Genomic DNA, 16292 nt, shown 5'->3' on the forward strand with positions numbered 1-16292 from the left:
CTTATTTTAGAAGTAGAAGTGAATGAAGAAAACAGAATCCCTAAAGCCAGACCCTGGTAAAGGCTCCAGGGAGTAGAAGTCCCCTCTCCTTCCTGCCTTTATGTCCAAAGTCACTGTGCTCAGGAATCCAAGCATCCTGCTCTGGAATAAGGCTGCCCCAGTGATGCCTTCCACCTATGCCTCCAGAGACTCTTCGCTCTGTGCCCCAGAGGGTTGGTTCTCCTCGTCGTCTTCATCAGTGGCCTGTAGACTCCTCAGCAGTTTGAGCTCAGGGTTCCAGCTTGTTCTAAGAGCACTCTTCGGGGTCCTCTCTTGGGCTCCCAGCAAAATCTGCATCTGAGTCCTGATGTTCATGTTAGTGCGTTCTATTGTGGATAATTCAGGACCTAAAAAAAGACCCAGCCATTAAATGCACCTGTAGCCTTCTCCCAACTAACTGTGAAAAATGGAAGACAGAAAAGGAAGGGCTAGAATGTCTTCAGGACCCTTCTAAGGGATGAGGGCTCTGCCCTCCAGGGAGGTGAACCATCCTGGTCAACACAGGTTCAGCTCTCCCTGTCGTGAGTCACTTACTAAGGTTCCTCCACCCCAGTATCTTACTCTTCCTACTGGGGAAGGAATCCAGGTTTTTCTTAGTGCAGTCCATCTGTGGTCTCTCTGTGGAATCCTGAAATTCATAAGTATAAAGAAACTTGAATCAGGACTTTAGGAAACAAAGGGCTTTTCTAACAGATGCTTTTCTTGGAGAAATTAACATCTAGGGCAGGACAAAATGCCACCTCCTGATACTGAAGAGAGAAGCTTTGTCACATGTTCTTTGCCCTCCAGGCTGACCAGATGAAGCCAGACCCCAGTTTTCCCCATTCCCAGCTGTCAACTAAGGGTAGACTGCCTCCAAAGGTGGCTGCCAACAATTCCTCCTATTCCTCTACGCACATGCTGTTCTTTCCATCAAGGGACAGAGGCGATTTCCTCTCCTCTTGAATCTGGACTGGACTTGTGATTTTTTTTTCACAAATAAAATGTGGCAGAAGTGATACTGTTACAGCTCCAGGCCCATTCCTAGGAAAGTGCTTTCATGAGATTACTATGCTGTCAAGAAGCCCAAACTGGACACGTGGAGAGGCCTCACAGAAGAGAACTAAGACAATTTGGCCAAGGGCCTGAACTCAGCCTCCAGCTGAATGCAGCTGCATGAGTGACCTTAAGCAAGAGCAGAAAAACTGTCCAGTCAACCCACAGAATCATGAGAAAAGGCAAACCACTATGGGTCTGCTTTGCAGTGGTTTGTTATACAGTGATAGATAACTGAAACAGGGCCCTAACAGAACAGCCCTCAGACACTCTCACCTGTTTCAAGGTGGGACTTTCTATCTTCATCTGCTGCTGCTGCTTTTTGTCACTTTCTTGACCTGGTGGAGTCCTGTGACCTAGTGACCACAAAATCAATTTCAATTCTCTTCTTATTGGTATCTCATATCCCATTGTTGGACTTCTAGTTGATCCCTACTCTATAGGTGACTCCCCATCCAGGACAATACAGGACCTTGGAGGCAGATAAAAGGGAGTTAGGCCCTCTGAGTTCTATTTGTGATCCTATTCACCTGGGACTGTGACCACACCTATTGCAGAATTAGCAATTAAGGTAAAGTGTGTGTTAAAAGATCCAAGATTCCTCCATGAAACCTAAGGGGCAGGTGCCTGTACATCATAGTAGCAAAAGAACCCCTAAGTCTACCTCTTCAGTCTACGAATACTGCTCTTACTTTCTTGGGCCATCCCTACGTACCTACACTGTGGCTTCTGAAAATGAACATCCTCCCTCCCAAAAAAACTCTAGATCTATGAGTCCTTTGTATTGATATTTCCCCCAACTGGTTCCTAAATGCACTCATTCTTTCCTTTCTCAGTTTCCCTTTCTTTAAATAAACATCTTCCAAGCTGCCACTAGAGGTATGAGGCTAAAAGAGAAAGCCAGTCAAGGAACTCCCTTGCTCAGCACTTGTGTTGGCTCCCTAACAGCACTGGTTCTCACCTTAGCTACACACTGGAAGCACTGGGGCATTCTAAAAACCACCGAGGCCTGGATCCCAACATCAGAAGATCTGATTTAATAGGTCTGGGGGTGCAGCCTGAGTTTTAGGGTTTTAAAGGCTCCACAGTTGATTTCAAGGTAGAGCACCACTGACCACCACTGAGGATAAAGAGCAAACATCTCAGCAGGCTCTTTGGCCTGATTTACCCCTCTCCCTTAAATACCTGACCCCACAGCCACAGTAGACTGCTCAGTGCTCCCTGCAGCGACGCTCCTCCAAGATGCCCTTACCCAGCCTACTCCTGCTTCCAGGAATTCTCATCCATACTGGGAAAACTCTCACACACATTCAAGATCCAATGCAAAAATCACCTCAGGACTTCCCTGGTGGTCCAGTGGTTAAGACTCCATGCTCCCAATGCAGGGGGCACAGGTTCAATCCCTGGCTGGGGAAATAAGATCCTGCAGGCCGCACAGCACGGTCTAAAATTTTTTTTTAAAAAAGAAAGAAATAAAAAATCACCTCTTCCATGGGGCCTTTCTCAACTCAAGAAGGACAAGCCACTGCTCTAAGAACATAATTCAAAGGGGCACCCCAGTCATCCAAGCAAAGCTGCTCCTACTGGAAGCATCAGGAAGAGGAACAAAAGGCACCAGAGTGAACCTCAGGGGACTGGTGATCACCCTGGATGCAGGGCTAACCCTGGACAAGTATCTCTGCCCCAGTACTGTCTACCTCCCATGTGAAGGTCAGGAGCCTTCTTAGATCTTCAGGTTAAAAGACACTTTAGGTATCAGAGAGCTCAGTGGGATGGGAGATAAACCGAGAACAGTATCCTTCTCAGGAAACATCTCACCCAAGCCCTTCCAGTGCCCCAGGGTTGAAGAGTGAATTCTGATGATTAAACAATTATTTTCACATTACAGACAGCAATGTCCAATCTATTTAGGGCAGAAGAATCTTCCAAGGTTTAGGGGGATTCTCTCTCCCGCTCTTCCATTCTGCACTCAAGCTAAGAAACGTCAGAGGAACTGGGGTAAGTATATCCTTCAGCTCAGACACGATAAGAATTCCAAAAAGGGAAGTCTCTTTTCTCTGGTGTGAACACTAGAGGAAAAGGATCACCTGTCAAGAATAAACCCCCTGCCTCCTGGATGGGGCTAATGTGAGGCTCCTGAGACGTGAACCTGTGGCTGAGAAGCAGCTGACTCTGCTTTCTTAGAACTCGCTTGGGGCTCTGGTGAGGGGCCCTGGCTCTTCCCTGCCTCATTGGCCGATGGGTCCTCAGGGCTCTACTCTTCAATAACCTGTGCTAGCTCTTCATTCTCAAACCACTGCCTTTTCTAAAGCAGGACATGAGGGGAGAGTGATCCTGCCTCGTGCTCATGGTCGTTTCTCAAATCCCCACGTGAAGCAGACACCTGGCTCAGCTCGCTTACTCAGTAAATATTTGATGGAAGGCTGATACATGGTAGACCAGCCAAAACGAAGCATACCAAGGGGAATTCTGAGTGCCTGACAAAGGCAGGTCCTCAGACGACAAACGTGTTCAGCTTTTCCTGTCCTCAGCTAGGTCCTGCGACTCTCACTCCCAAACCCATGCATTCTCCTTACCACAGTGTGGGTCATAAACCATGGCACCTGAACCTTTACGTGAAGTGTTGTGGCTCCCTGGTTCACTCTTGGATTTCTTTTTAGCCTCCTGAAATTCACATGAGGAAGAAGGGAATTAGTACTTTTGGAAGTGAAGAAACCTTTTAAAAAAGGGTTTAAAAGAAGGAAGTTAGTATCTATAACCATACAGGAACTTTGTATCTACAACCAGCAGACAACAAGGAGAATCCCATCTCTCCTACATCCCTTCCTGCTCCAGGTTGCACCCACTTGGCTCCAATCCCAGCAGATCCTAGGGGTCCCCTCACTGCCACTCTACCTGTTTCCTAGGAGCCGTCTTCACCTTCCTCTGTTGCTGCCACTGCTGCTTCCTGTAACCTGGGGACCAGAGAGCTAGCTCAATCCTCTTCTCCCTGACAGCTCCCACCCTTCCGATGGGCTGCTTGCTGTGCCATGCTACCCAATGTGACGCCCTCTCTCAGGTCAGGACCAGATTGGGAGGGGGTGCTTTTTGAAACTGCAGTTTCCTGAGTTCTGCATTGTGACCCTGTATGACTGTGGCCACAGACACAACTGAATTGGGACCAAGATCAAGTATAAGAAATGTGGGCTGAGGGGGAATGGTACCTGGAGATCTGGCAGCACCAGAAAACCTACCTTCTGTTGTGAGGTTATAATATAGCTTCTTCAAATGTTCAGGATATCTCAATGCTGGTGTCTAGAGGGAAAAACAAAAAGAAGAAAAACTCTGTTGCAGGTCTTTCCCTCTCCCAAAATGTATCCCCAAATGCATTTATCCATCTAGTCAACAAGCACTTTTTGAGAAGCCAGCGTGTGCAGCATTGTGTCAGGAGCTCTGGAGAGGGAAAAGGTGTGGGAAGCGAGGCACAGAAGAAATAGGGAATGCTGCTCTCCTTAAAACTCTCCCTGTACATTTGCTTTCACCTGCATACAGCCCAGCCCTTCTGTGAGGCTTGGACCCAGAGTGGAAGGATAGAAGAGAAAGAAGAAATTGAAAGTGAACTCCTCCAGCCCCGAGGAGAGGTGAGTTTGGACTTGCATACAGACATCTTCCTCTGAGGTGCCCTAGCTCTTACTTGCAGGGTGAGGCGGTGTACAGATAAATACATCTTAGCAGAAATGGCACTGTCGGGTTGGCTCTTTTCCAGGGGAGGTTTCTTTTTCATCATGGCCAATTGTGTCTGTATCTCTGGATAAGGTATATTTTTCCCTTTATCCAGCAAGAGGCTGAAGGGAACAGAGACAGCAGACAGTCAGCAACAGCTCTTCTTAACTGAAGAGAAAGAGATGAAAAGGGCTGCAAATCTGAAGCCACATCCACTCTGGGCCTTAAAAGGCCTGTACCAATAGGTGCTCATTCGGTAAGGGCTTTCAGACGCAACTATGACCATCGCAGATTAAGTGTCTACTATATATCAGGCTCATGTATGTTATACCCAAGAATCCTTACCACACGCCAAGCACAGGTATTATTATCCTCATTTTGCAAATGAGGGAAATGAAGATTAAAGAGGGTAAGTAGTCAAAATTCACAAAGGCAGTAAATTTCGATACAAAATTCAAAGTTTATCTCACTGCAAACTACATATCCATTCTGCCTCCCACTTACCCATAGCTCAACTATAAAAAGAAGAGCCTGTCTACTTCCGGGTGGAGGTTTAAATGTGAGAAGATACGCAGTGTGCTAACTATTAAGCACAGGGCCTGGCAGATGGTTAAGTACTTAATAAATGGTGGTGATTATTGTTACCACTGCATATTGGTAAGTCCAAGAACTCAGTGACCAACTAGGGTGGCCGTTTTCTTCCCTCCCTCCTCAGAAAGAGTACACTGCTCAGACCCTGCTCAGCTTTTGAAGAAAAGAAGAGGCTCTAGTTTCTCCACAGGCTTACATGATACTTACTCCTTCAGCAGACCCTGGGGTAACATGTCATACTGGTTCCATAAAGGTAAGGATTCTGAACTTAGCTGCTCAAACAAGTGTACTGGGGAGGGAGGAGGCACAATCATCCCTGGAGGTCCCAACTGGGTTTCTGTGTTGACCCGAGATGACTTGTGCTTCTGGAAGAGAAACAATGGAAAGAATTCCCTGAAGCATTCTCTTCAATGCCACTTGGTCCCATCAACATTCCAGCCTCCTGACACAACCCTGGCATAAGAAACTCCTTGTTTCCAGACCTACTCCAGCATCCTCGCCTCCTCTACACTACCAGACCCACTACATTTTCCCCAATCTGGCCCTTCAACCCTATTGTTGAATTTAGATCACATGCGGATTAGTTGTTTTGTTTTGTTTTTTCCCCAAAAGGTTCTGAACAAATATTTACTGGCCAACTACAGGTCAGGCACAGGACTAGGACTAGGGTTGGGGATTCAGCAACGAACAAAATGGACTAAGATAATATTCTCCGAGACATAGCAACCTTCCAGCTCTGACTTACCCAAGGCTACATTTACCCAATAAATGGCAGAATTAGAATTAGAAGCACAGGTCCATTATAACTTCTAGTCTGTTGAAATTCTATTCCCATCACACTGAAAATTAGTTTTTAATCAACCAAAAATTCCCTCTGAATACCCAACAGTTCCTCCTAACATCTCTTCAAGGTGTTCTTTTATCTTCCTAGAGGGAGGAGGTAGGAGAAAAGTCTCTGAATAGAAAATGGTTTGGTAATTATTCCTTCCTAAAGAGGGGTTTTCTTTTGCAGATTTTGTTCACTTAAAGAGAGAATGGGAGATAGAGAAATCCTGAGATGACAAAAAGAACAAAACAAACTGAAAAAAAAAAAAGAGAGAGAGAGAATGGGGGAAGGGGAAAGATATCTGAAAGGAAAACAAAAATAAACTCTACAGAGTAATATCATGAAGGTTTGGCCAAAACATCAAACTTACCCCTGTAGATTTCTTTCTTTTCATCTTCCCATCCTGGCTGCAAATAATATGCTTCTTCTCAGCTGGACTTGAAATAAGAATAACCACAACTTATTTCCAGACATCTTAAACAGAAGCATCAAGGATGTTTATAAATGATGACTATGAAGACTTCCATCCACCATTCAGTACTCAAAGATGGCTGGATGGGAACTCAGGGGTACCTGCTTCCCAGAAGCTGCTAAAAACAAGAACCCTCCCCACCTCACCCTCATATCTAAATTAGGTTCCCCACCATTCTCTCATACAATCCAGTTATTTACTTTCATAATATGAACCTAAATTAGTAATTATATACTTATGTGCGGTGATGTTTATATGTCTGAATCCCACCACCACCATAATACTCCAGGAAGACAGGGACAAAGTATTCAGTTCTCCACTGAATTCCACTGCTTAGCACAGAGATGCGCAAATATTTTTTGCTCTGTCATCTTCCTCCTCCTTCTTGCCTGGAACACAGATATGATGGCTGAAGCTCTAGAAGTCAACTGAGACTTTGAAAGCCCCCATGAAGCACCTTAGAAGATGGAAGTAATGGACTGAGGAGGATGACCCAAAAAGCTAGAAGGAGCTCTTGCTTCTGATTACTTCATGGAGTGACATACTAGCCCTGGCCCTCCTAATCCTGGGCTTCTTTTACATGAAAGGAAATAAACCCCTAGGGGTTTTTTGTTTACACCATATGTATTCACACACAAAAGGCATTCACAGCATAAAGAAACATTCACAGGATTTTTTTTAAAGAAAATTAATAAAGTCTCATCATCTCTAAACAGTCACTCAAAAAGAATCTGAAAGCCTCAGCAGTCACGAAAGAAAAACCAATTTCTTCTGATGACTGTCAATATTAGCAAGCCTCTGGACCTTCACTTGCTTTATACACAAGTTCTATATATATGCTATTCATTTTGTACCAATGTGCTAGTCCTTAGGGTTGAGACTAAGAATTCATGTGCTTCACTGAAAACTTTTTTACTAGTTGCTGATGGCTGTCAAGAAAAACTGATAGTCAAAAGGCATTTGTTTCTTAATCAAACCTCACAAATACATTGAGCCCTATCTTGTATGCTATTTACTGCCAGGTAGAAACTTATGCAGAAAAGTCCCAAAGCATGAATCTCAAAGTGCACTAACAAGAATTCCAGTGTAGCAAGAGGCAAATGCAAGAGACCATAGCCTTCTGCTCTGCTTGACCACCTGCTTCTTGCAATGAGGTAGCTAAAAAGGAGGTCACAGAGAGGTTGGCAGAAGACAGTAGGCATTTGTAGAACACAAGAGTTGAAGACTCCCAAGTTCTTGACATGATACTCACCTCATATGCTTCTCTGGGATCCAGATTACATCCATATTTCCTACATCTCGAGGACAAGGAAGTTGTGTCTCATTCAAATTTAGCACTGATAGCTAAGAGAAAGATATAAAGCCTATGTATGGCTTGAAGGTCCCTGCTCCTAATGGTATTCAGTATCAGGCTAAGGACTGAATCATTACGATAACCAAAAAGGTATGGTGGTTCAAGACATGATTTAAAAAAACAAACATCCCCCATTCCCAAAATATCTTCAGAATATTCCTCCGAGAAACCAGGTATCAGTAAAGGTACCCTGCAAGAGTGAGCACTAGTAAGTGAGTAGTCTCCCCTGCCTCCCTGCGACACTGGGGCGGCATTTAGCAACTCCCAACCCCCCTCACAGGAGGATACCTTGGGCTTACCTAAGGAAACACTACGTATTCTGCCCACTGCAGTCCAAAGACTTAGATCTCCTGCAGATAAAATAATACAATCTGGCAGCAGGGAGAGAACTGATAGAGGCAGAAGCAAAGTTTTCTACTTTTATAGCCTGTCTACAATTATAAGCATCTACATAAAAGTTAAAGTCAATTTTTTTCACATTTCGCTATTTAGGAGCCTAGATTTATAAGTAAATCTTATAAATCATCTAGTCTATACCCCTAGCAGGATTCAGACAGGGGAAAAAAAAAACTATTAAAAATAAGGTTGTCCCCATGAAAAGGAATTCGTTGGCTTGAGGGAACAGAGGAGACCTTTTTTGCACCATAAACCCTTTAATGCATTTTGAATTTAGAACTATGTGCATGTATTATCCTAGACAAACAATGAACTTAAAACTAATCTAACCCTCTTGTTCTGAAGAGGTCAAAGAGGTAAGTGATTTGTTCATTCATCTGTTAAAACCCATCTACCCTCTCTTGGTCTTTTACACTTCCACCACGTGACACTGAAAAGTGAAGGATCTCCTGGAAAAAAAATAACAGACATCCAGTAGGAATGCAAAAAACAGTAAATCTCCATTGTAGACAAGTAGAAGGGTTTTTTCTTCTTAAAATTTAGCTTTTCTGCCAACTAGCTGTGCTTCCACAAATCACTTCCTATCTGGGCCTCAGTTTCCTCAACTGTAAGATGCATGAGATAGACTATATTCTTCAAAGCTGCAGCTGCAACTTATTCATAGGTCACAAAATCAAATTTTGTGAACCGTAGCCTACACCGTTTTAAAATGAAATAGAATAGGATAGAAAATTTCATAGTATGTCACTCATAGTTAGGATAAGGATTGTTCCATGATATTTTGTTGTAGAATGTATCTCTTACCATAGGTCATAGCTAAAAAAGTTTGAAAGTCATAAGTGTAGATGATCTTGAGGCTTATTTAGATCTGACATTCCTGCATTCTAATTTCCCTTTATTATGAGATGAGTGTTTACTTACTAGCTGAATGTGCTCTGTGCAGGACAGAGATAGGAAATTCTTACTTATGCCAAATTGCCACAAATCAATCCCACTGTATCTGGGATTTCTAGAAACAGTATAACATGTAAAGGCATTAGCGCAGGGCGTGGAATATAGTAAGGGCCCAATATTAGATAGTTATCATTATTCAGATTATAGTCATCCTGAATGTTAAATAAAGGCAAATATTTTATTCCTACTAGTAAAGAGAAAATGCTGAGGAAGTACCTTTTTTAATCTCTGACTTACTTTGGGAGATCTATTGGTACGGTTTATTAAGTCTCTGTCACGTAAATCCTTCCAAGGCCTAAAAAATGAGAGTTTCCAAACATGAAACCGAGTCACAAAAGGCTTACTTTACTAGGATGATAAGGTTAGTACTATGAGGAAAAGTCTCCTACTTATCTACAGAAAACCTTGAGCTTAATGCCTACCAAGTGAAGGTAGGGTCTCATCATCTCCTTCAATTTTGTCTGTTTTTCCTGGAACAGCTCCCAGACATTGCACATTGCAAACATGTCACAACCATTTGTTGCATCAAACTGAATTCACAGCCTATGCCTCTCTCTCTCCAACTACAGACAGTTACATCACCATCAATAAAAATTTATTAAGTAACTTTGATGTAGATGTTCAAAAACATGCTAAATAAATAAAATGTGGCACAGACATACAATGGACTATTTTTCAGCCTTAAAAAGGAATGAAGGGGCTTCCTAGGTGGCGCAGTGGTTAAGAATCCACCTGCCAATGCAGGGGACAAGGGTTCAATCCCTGCTTCAGGAAGATCCCACATGTCGTGGAGCAACTAAGCCCATGCGCCACTACCATTGAGCCTGTACTTTAGAGCCTGTGAGCCACAACCATTGAGCCTGCGCTTTAGAGCCCGTGAGCCACAACCATTGAGCCTGCGCTTTAGAGCCCAAGAGCCACAACTATTGAGCCCATGTGCTGCAACTACTGAAGCCCACGTGCCTAGAGCCCGTGCTCCACAACAAGAGAAGCCATGGCAATGAGGAGCCTGAGCACCACAACGAAGAGTAGCCCCTCACCGCAACCTAAGAAAGCCCATGCACAGCAAAAAAAGACCCAACACAGCCAATAAAATAGATTTATTAAAAAAAAAAGGAATGAAATCCTGAAAAATGTGACAACATGAATGAAGCTTGAAAACATTATGCAAGGTGAAATAAGCTAGACACAAAAGGACAAATGCTGTATGAGTCCACTTATATGAGGTATCTAGAATAGGCAAATGCACAGAGACAAAAAGAAAATAGAATAGAGATTACTGGGGCTGGAGGGAGGAGGGAAATGGGAGTTATTGTTTAATGGCACAGAGTTTCTGTTTGAGATGATGAGAAAGTTCTAAAAGTGAATAGTGGCAATAGCTGCACAAGATTGTGAATGTACTTGATGCCACTGAACTGTACACTTAAAAATGGTTAAAATGTGTGGGAAGACATTCAGGAGCCTTTCTGAAACCTTGAAAATGTTAAAGTATGTGGGCCGAGCGATGGGATTCAGAATGTCCTGCTTGAGCAGTGGAGGAGCTGAGGGTGTGGGGCGTGGAGACTATGGGGCCATAGGCAGAGGGTTGGCCATCTCTAGGAGCACAGCCCCTTTCTCACTGCACACCTCATATCACCCTGTTTGGCCCTTAAGGATGGCTGGTTAGCCGAAGACGGGTAAGATTCCTCAGAGGAGGAACCTAAGACAGGCACAGCCGCAGAGGGGCCAACAGGGGTGGTGCATAGAGCCTTCCTTATATCACCCTGTTTGGCCCTGGAGGATGACTGGTTAGCCAGAGACGGGTAAGATTCCTCAAGGGAGGAACAACCTAAGACAGGCACAGTCGCAGAGGGGCCAACAGGGGTAGGGCACAGACCCCTAATATCTGAGAGAGGTCTCCTGCCCCCAGGGCTGTTTTGCTCTCCATGCCCAGCTCAGATCCACACCTGCTCAAATCAGACCCAGGAGGCAAAGATAATTGCCCCCGTCATGTGAGGCCTTTGATTGTTTATGGGATTAACCTGGGAGTGTTAGCTGAGAAACCAATAAAAGCAACGTGGGATGAGTCAGCAAGGCTCTTGATCCTAGGGGTCTTGAGTCCCCCGGTCCCATCTTTCTCTTCAGTCTGTGTTTTCTTCAAGCTTGCGGCACCCGTCACTCACCTCGAGTCGCCGAGCTGGTCTCGGCAAAAATGGTAAATTTTATGTTATGTATATTTACCACAATAAAAAAGAATATCAACCCTTTACATTTTCATATCATTTGCTATTTTATTTTCCTAAAAAAAAAATGTTAAATGTATAAATGAATATTGCAAAGAGGTGTAAGATAAAGATCTAACTCCTTGGCCTGATTTATGAAGTCCTCTGTGACATAGACGCCCTAGTTTTACTCTAGCTCCCCACCCTCATCTCTGACCATTCTTGCTCTATGTTCTAGACACAATGAGCTACTTTCCTGCTACCTAAAGAATCTTCACTTGCCTCCAGGCCTTTGCATGTGCTATAGTCTAGAACTCTCTTCCTGTTCACTTCCCACCTGCAACCCCCACTTTATTAGGCTGCTCTGATTTCAGGTCTAGGCACAGATGCCATCTGTATAGCAGACTGTGCCCTGGGCTAGGAGCCCTTCCTGTGTGCTTCCACATACCAAGTGGTCAATCCTCTCACCACACACATCACACTGAATGGTTCTTTGTCTCCCCAACTAGGCTGAAAGCCCCTTGGAGGTAACGACTGTTATCTTGTTTACTGTCATATCCCCAGTGTGCAACAAAGTGGCCCCCACTAAGACATATTTGTGAAGATTCAATGAGCAACTAAACAAATGATGTCATAGTCTGCTTTGACAGGCCCTGACTGCAAGAAGCCACTATTTTCTCAGGGTTCAAGTCCCAGAAAACCAGAAAATATTCCTAACGTCTCCTATACCACCTTTTAGCCTAACAGAAATAATCAAGGGCTGCTTAAATCAAACAGGAAAAAGAAACCACTATAAGGGCCCCCACTAGTGCTTTGATTCCAGGCAACAGGGCCTTTGAATTTTAAGTCTAAGTTTTTCACAGACACTCATCCCTTAGCTTCCAACATCAGCAAGCACTAACTGGGTGCCTGGACTTTGTAGGAGATTCAAAAGGAAACCATTGCTTCTACCTTCGAGAGCTTACAAATAACTTCATACCTAAAAATAAAAGATAAGAAAGCATATATGGACACAGTTTTCTGAAGACCCACAGAAGCTGATGAGATACTCCCTGTTATGGGAGGAATTGTGTTCCCCCAAATTCTTATGTTGAAATCCTAGCTCCCTAGTACCTCAGAACTTGACTGTATTTGGAGATAGGGTTCTCAAGGAGATAATTAAGGTAAAATGAGGTCATACAGGTGAGCCCTGATCCACTATGACTGGCATGCTTTTAAGAAGAGATTAGGACACAGATACACAAAGAGGGAAGATAATATTAAGACACAGGGAGAAGACGGCCACCTACAAGCCAAGGAGAGAGGGCTCAAAAGAAAACAACTTGGGCTTCCTAGGTGGCGCAGTGGTTAAGAATCCGCCTGCCAATGCAGGGGACATGGGTTCAAGCCCTGCCCCAGGAAGATACCACATGCCACAGAGCAACTAAGCCTGTGTGCCACAACTATTGAGCCCATGTGCCGCAGCTACTGAAGCCCATGCACCTGGAGCCCGTGCTCTGTAACAAGAGAGGCCACAGCAATGAGAAGCCCGCGCACCACAACAAAGAGTAGCCCCCACTTGCCGCAGCTAGAGAAAGCCCGTGCGCAGCAATGAAGACCCAACAGAGCCAATAAATAAATACATTTATAAAAAAAAAATAAAGAAAACAACTCTGCCAACACCTTAATCTTGGACTTCTAGCCTCTAGAAGTGTGAGAAAATAAATTTCTGTTGTTTAACCCCCACAGTCTATAGTACTTTCTTATGATAACCCTAGAAAACTAATATGCCCCCCACCTCTTTTAACCAACTCCTACAAGACAAATAAGAATACTTTCTGTTTCCCACTGCCTATTCATCACTCCTTTAAAGTGAACTGATATTTTCTTTTTTTTTCAACTGCGCCATGTAGCTTGCCGAATCTTAGTTCCCCAACCAGGGACTGAACCTGGGCCACAGCAGTGAAAGCCTAACCACTGGACCACCAGGGAATTACCATTAATGTTTTGTTTTTAATCTAGCATTCTCAAAGTCTACTGCATGGGCAAAGGAAGTTAACCCAGAAAGCCCTTTAAGGAAGATTCCATGATAATTTACCTGCCTTGAAATCTGGAGTCAAACTTTGAACACTGTGACAAAGTGTGAGCCTTGGTGAAGGTAAACCCCGATAAATGACTCCGAGCAAGTCTCTTGCCCTGGAAGCAGGAATCTGCGATGTTGACAATGCTGAGCATTGGGAGTCTGTCTGAAAGACCAGAGCACAACACCTATAACATGTCGAAAGGAAGCCAAACAGAAACAACTCAAGGATCTTGTAAGGAAGGGGACAGGGCTGGCTAATTCACCTTCAGCATCCAGAGAAGTTCTGCAGGAGGAGTCCAGAATTCGAGGGTGGCCCCTCTCAATCCGGCGGATAGTGGCCCAGCATTGTGGATGCTGACAAACAGCCTGGTCACAGGTAGTCTCATCCCACTGGCTTTCATCTGGCAAGTCCATAGCCACAAATGGTTTAGGACAAAAGCCAATCTTACAGTTTTCTAGCCCTCTGCAGAAACAACCACCACATAATTAGGGAATGCTATACATTAGCCAGGCAGTCCAGATATTAATGTGGACTCAAAGCATAAAATATTTCTATTGAACCATATAGATAAATGGTGGTCACAGGATAATCAGAAATTGATGAACAAGCAAGTATGACAAAAATCTCAGCATGGAGTAGACTTACAAGAGTTTGGGTTCAGACTGACTTCAGAAATTCTCCTAATTGACCATTTAATTAATAGCTGAGCGACCTGAGATTCAACCAATCTGAGCTTCAGTCTCCTCAGCTGCAAAATAAGGATAAGCCTGTTTCACAGGGTCACCCATCAATTAGTTAATGGATGTTAAAAGGTCTGGCATATAGCTCAAAATAAATACTAGCATACTTTCCTCTTCCCCTTCATTAATCATTAGGGAGAAGATGCCACCATCTCCAAAAAGCCTCATCAAATTATAACTAACATATATAGCACTTGAGTATCCTCAGATTTTGGCATACACTGGGGGTCCAGGAACCAATCCACCGTGGACACCGAGAGACAGCTGAGTCATAGAATTGCTTTAGATGGCTCGAACCTTTGGAAGAGATTCATTTTTCAATATGCTCCAGTTTTCATACAGGCGGCTAAAATACCCACCAGAAATGAATGGGTTTGCTTAAACAGCAAATCAGTTGACTGGCAGTTGCATTAGAAGCCATTGGCTTTTCATTTACTGGCGGTATGCTCTTGGGCAAGTGACTTTACCTCCTTCGGCCTGTTTCTTCATATAAAGTAGGTAAGGGGAAATCCCTAGGTAGGACTGTAGAAGCATTAAATGAGATTATGTACTTTTATGTATGATATATAACAGGTGCTCAATAAATGTTATCATCTCTCTCTCTCTAGAAATTTTAGGCAATCACTACCACCTGATCCCTAATAACTATTTTAAGGACAGTGTCCATTTCTTTTTTCTCTTAACACATTTATTGACTACCAAATATGTGAGGGGACCTGTTATGGGCATACAGAACAATAATGAACAAAATAAGTCCCTGTTCTAAAGAGCTTATAATTTAAACCAAAGATAGCAAACTTATTGGCCTGGGATTGCACCTGGCCTGTGACTTGTTTTGCTTGGCCTGCACTTTGAGCCATTATGTAAAGATGGAAATAGTCCATAATGTCCAGATTTCTGGCTTCTCTTAAAGATCAAAATATCTAACAACACAGGGGCCCAATTCCAACTAGATAGCAACTGGCTGGAGCTGAGCACTTCCTGACATCTTTAAACCAGGTGTATTCTATCTAAGTGGACAGTTCTTCCACCAAACCCTACAATCTCTGAAGCCGTTTCAGTTGCCATTTATCACCGCATTTGCCGTTGTTTTTCTTATAATAGGAAAACATTTCTCTATGTTCATGCCTCTATCAAAAACGGGAAAACTAAGGGTGACCTGAGACAGCAGGTTTCAGGGAAAAAAGAAGCGTTTCTGCTCAGTGGGAGTGAGGACAATTTCTACTCATGTGACAGGAACATGATAGAACTTAAATACCCACTGCAAAACCATGAAAATGTTTTTGACTAGGAAAGATGCACGATGAACAATTCGATGAACTGAAAAACAAATACAACTATAAGGGGGCTTGTTTTTTAATGCGAATACGTTACGTTATTCTTACAACCGGCTGCGTGTTGCCCTTTTGTTACCTGACCAGCCCGAATTGAGCCCCAAGGTCTAGTCATGCCCATCGCTGTGTCGCCAGCCCTGGTGCTGTGCTCGCAACGTAGTCTGCGTTAAAAAAATTTTAGGTAACTGTTATCCTTAATACCATTACCACGAAGTTGAGAGGGCTAAAAAAGATTAGAGGTGGACATTAGTGCTGGCAGAGGTGAAGAAAGATTTCCCGCTTCGTTCTGAAAAAGGGAACTAGAAGAAAGCGGGCCACAGCACCAAAGCAGAAGGCAAAGGGCCGTGAGGCCGAAGCCCACAGAACATTGCCGCTCCTCGACGCGCGGAGAGGTGGGTAACAGGCCCCACCTTTCGTCCGAAGGAGCCCCGCCCTGCTGGCTCAGTCCACGCCTCCGTCTCCCACGATTATCACCAGGCTGCGCCGTCGCCAGGCAGCGACGCAGAGCACTATGGGAAAAGGACGGAATCCCCAGTGAGCCATACTTAATTTGCTAAGCAATTTCCAGATGTGATGGTGGCGTGA

At 43.9% G+C, this 16292-nt stretch overlaps 2 protein-coding genes across 7 annotated transcripts in view; both read right to left on the reverse strand.

Annotated features, from left to right (window-relative positions):
- Window positions 1-584, reverse strand: part of RGS3 (regulator of G protein signaling 3) — a 141081-nt gene extending 140497 nt beyond the window's left edge. Inside the window, exon 1 of one of the 2 annotated variants that reach the window (XM_057724643.1) lies at window positions 574-584. The gene's annotated coding sequence lies outside the window, so the exon portion shown is untranslated. Of the gene's footprint in view, window positions 1-96; window positions 222-573 lie in introns of those variants that run through there. The other variant, XM_057724646.1, reaches the window with a different exon arrangement.
- On the reverse strand, window positions 175-16110 carry C2H9orf43 (chromosome 2 C9orf43 homolog). 5 transcript variants are annotated; one of them, XM_057724656.1, is made up of 14 exons: window positions 15787-16110; window positions 13896-14095; window positions 13648-13795; window positions 9607-9664; window positions 7918-8009; window positions 6564-6630; window positions 5575-5732; window positions 4748-4898; window positions 4308-4368; window positions 3970-4028; window positions 3678-3738; window positions 1351-1430; window positions 601-667; window positions 175-386 (listed from the first exon to the last, which is right to left on the reverse strand). In XM_057724656.1, exons 2-14 carry the CDS (start codon window positions 14044-14046, stop codon window positions 175-177), a joined length of 1365 nt encoding a protein of 454 aa, XP_057580639.1. In that variant the 5' UTR covers window positions 14047-14095; window positions 15787-16110. The 5 variants fall into 5 exon arrangements, 2 of the variants coding, with proteins under 2 accessions (XP_057580639.1, XP_057580638.1); XM_057724655.1 differs by having other exon boundaries at window positions 3651-3738; window positions 9586-9664; XR_009051568.1 differs by lacking the exon at window positions 175-386 and adding an exon at window positions 2408-2518 and having other exon boundaries at window positions 611-667; window positions 3684-3738; window positions 9586-9664.
- Window positions 16111-16292: the final 182 nt, after the last annotated feature.

The sequence above is a fragment of the Hippopotamus amphibius genome, chromosome 2 (genome assembly GCF_030028045.1).
Source record: "Hippopotamus amphibius kiboko isolate mHipAmp2 chromosome 2, mHipAmp2.hap2, whole genome shotgun sequence".
Classification (NCBI taxonomy): Eukaryota; Metazoa; Chordata; class Mammalia; order Artiodactyla; family Hippopotamidae; genus Hippopotamus; species Hippopotamus amphibius.

Excerpts from the sequence above, each read along its gene's own strand:
- C2H9orf43 (XM_057724655.1), bottom strand. The coding sequence starts at position 14,046 with ATGGACTTGCCAGATGAAAGCCAGTGGGATGAGACTACCTGTGACCAG. Across the intron at positions 4,029-4,307 it reads TTATAACCTCACAACAGAAG|GTTACAGGAAGCAGCAGTGG; the intron begins GTAGGTTTTCTG and ends TCTGGTCCCCAG. Across the intron at positions 387-600 it reads TTCCTTCCCCAGTAGGAAGA|GTCCTGAATTATCCACAATA; the intron begins GTAAGATACTGG and ends GTCTTTTTTTAG.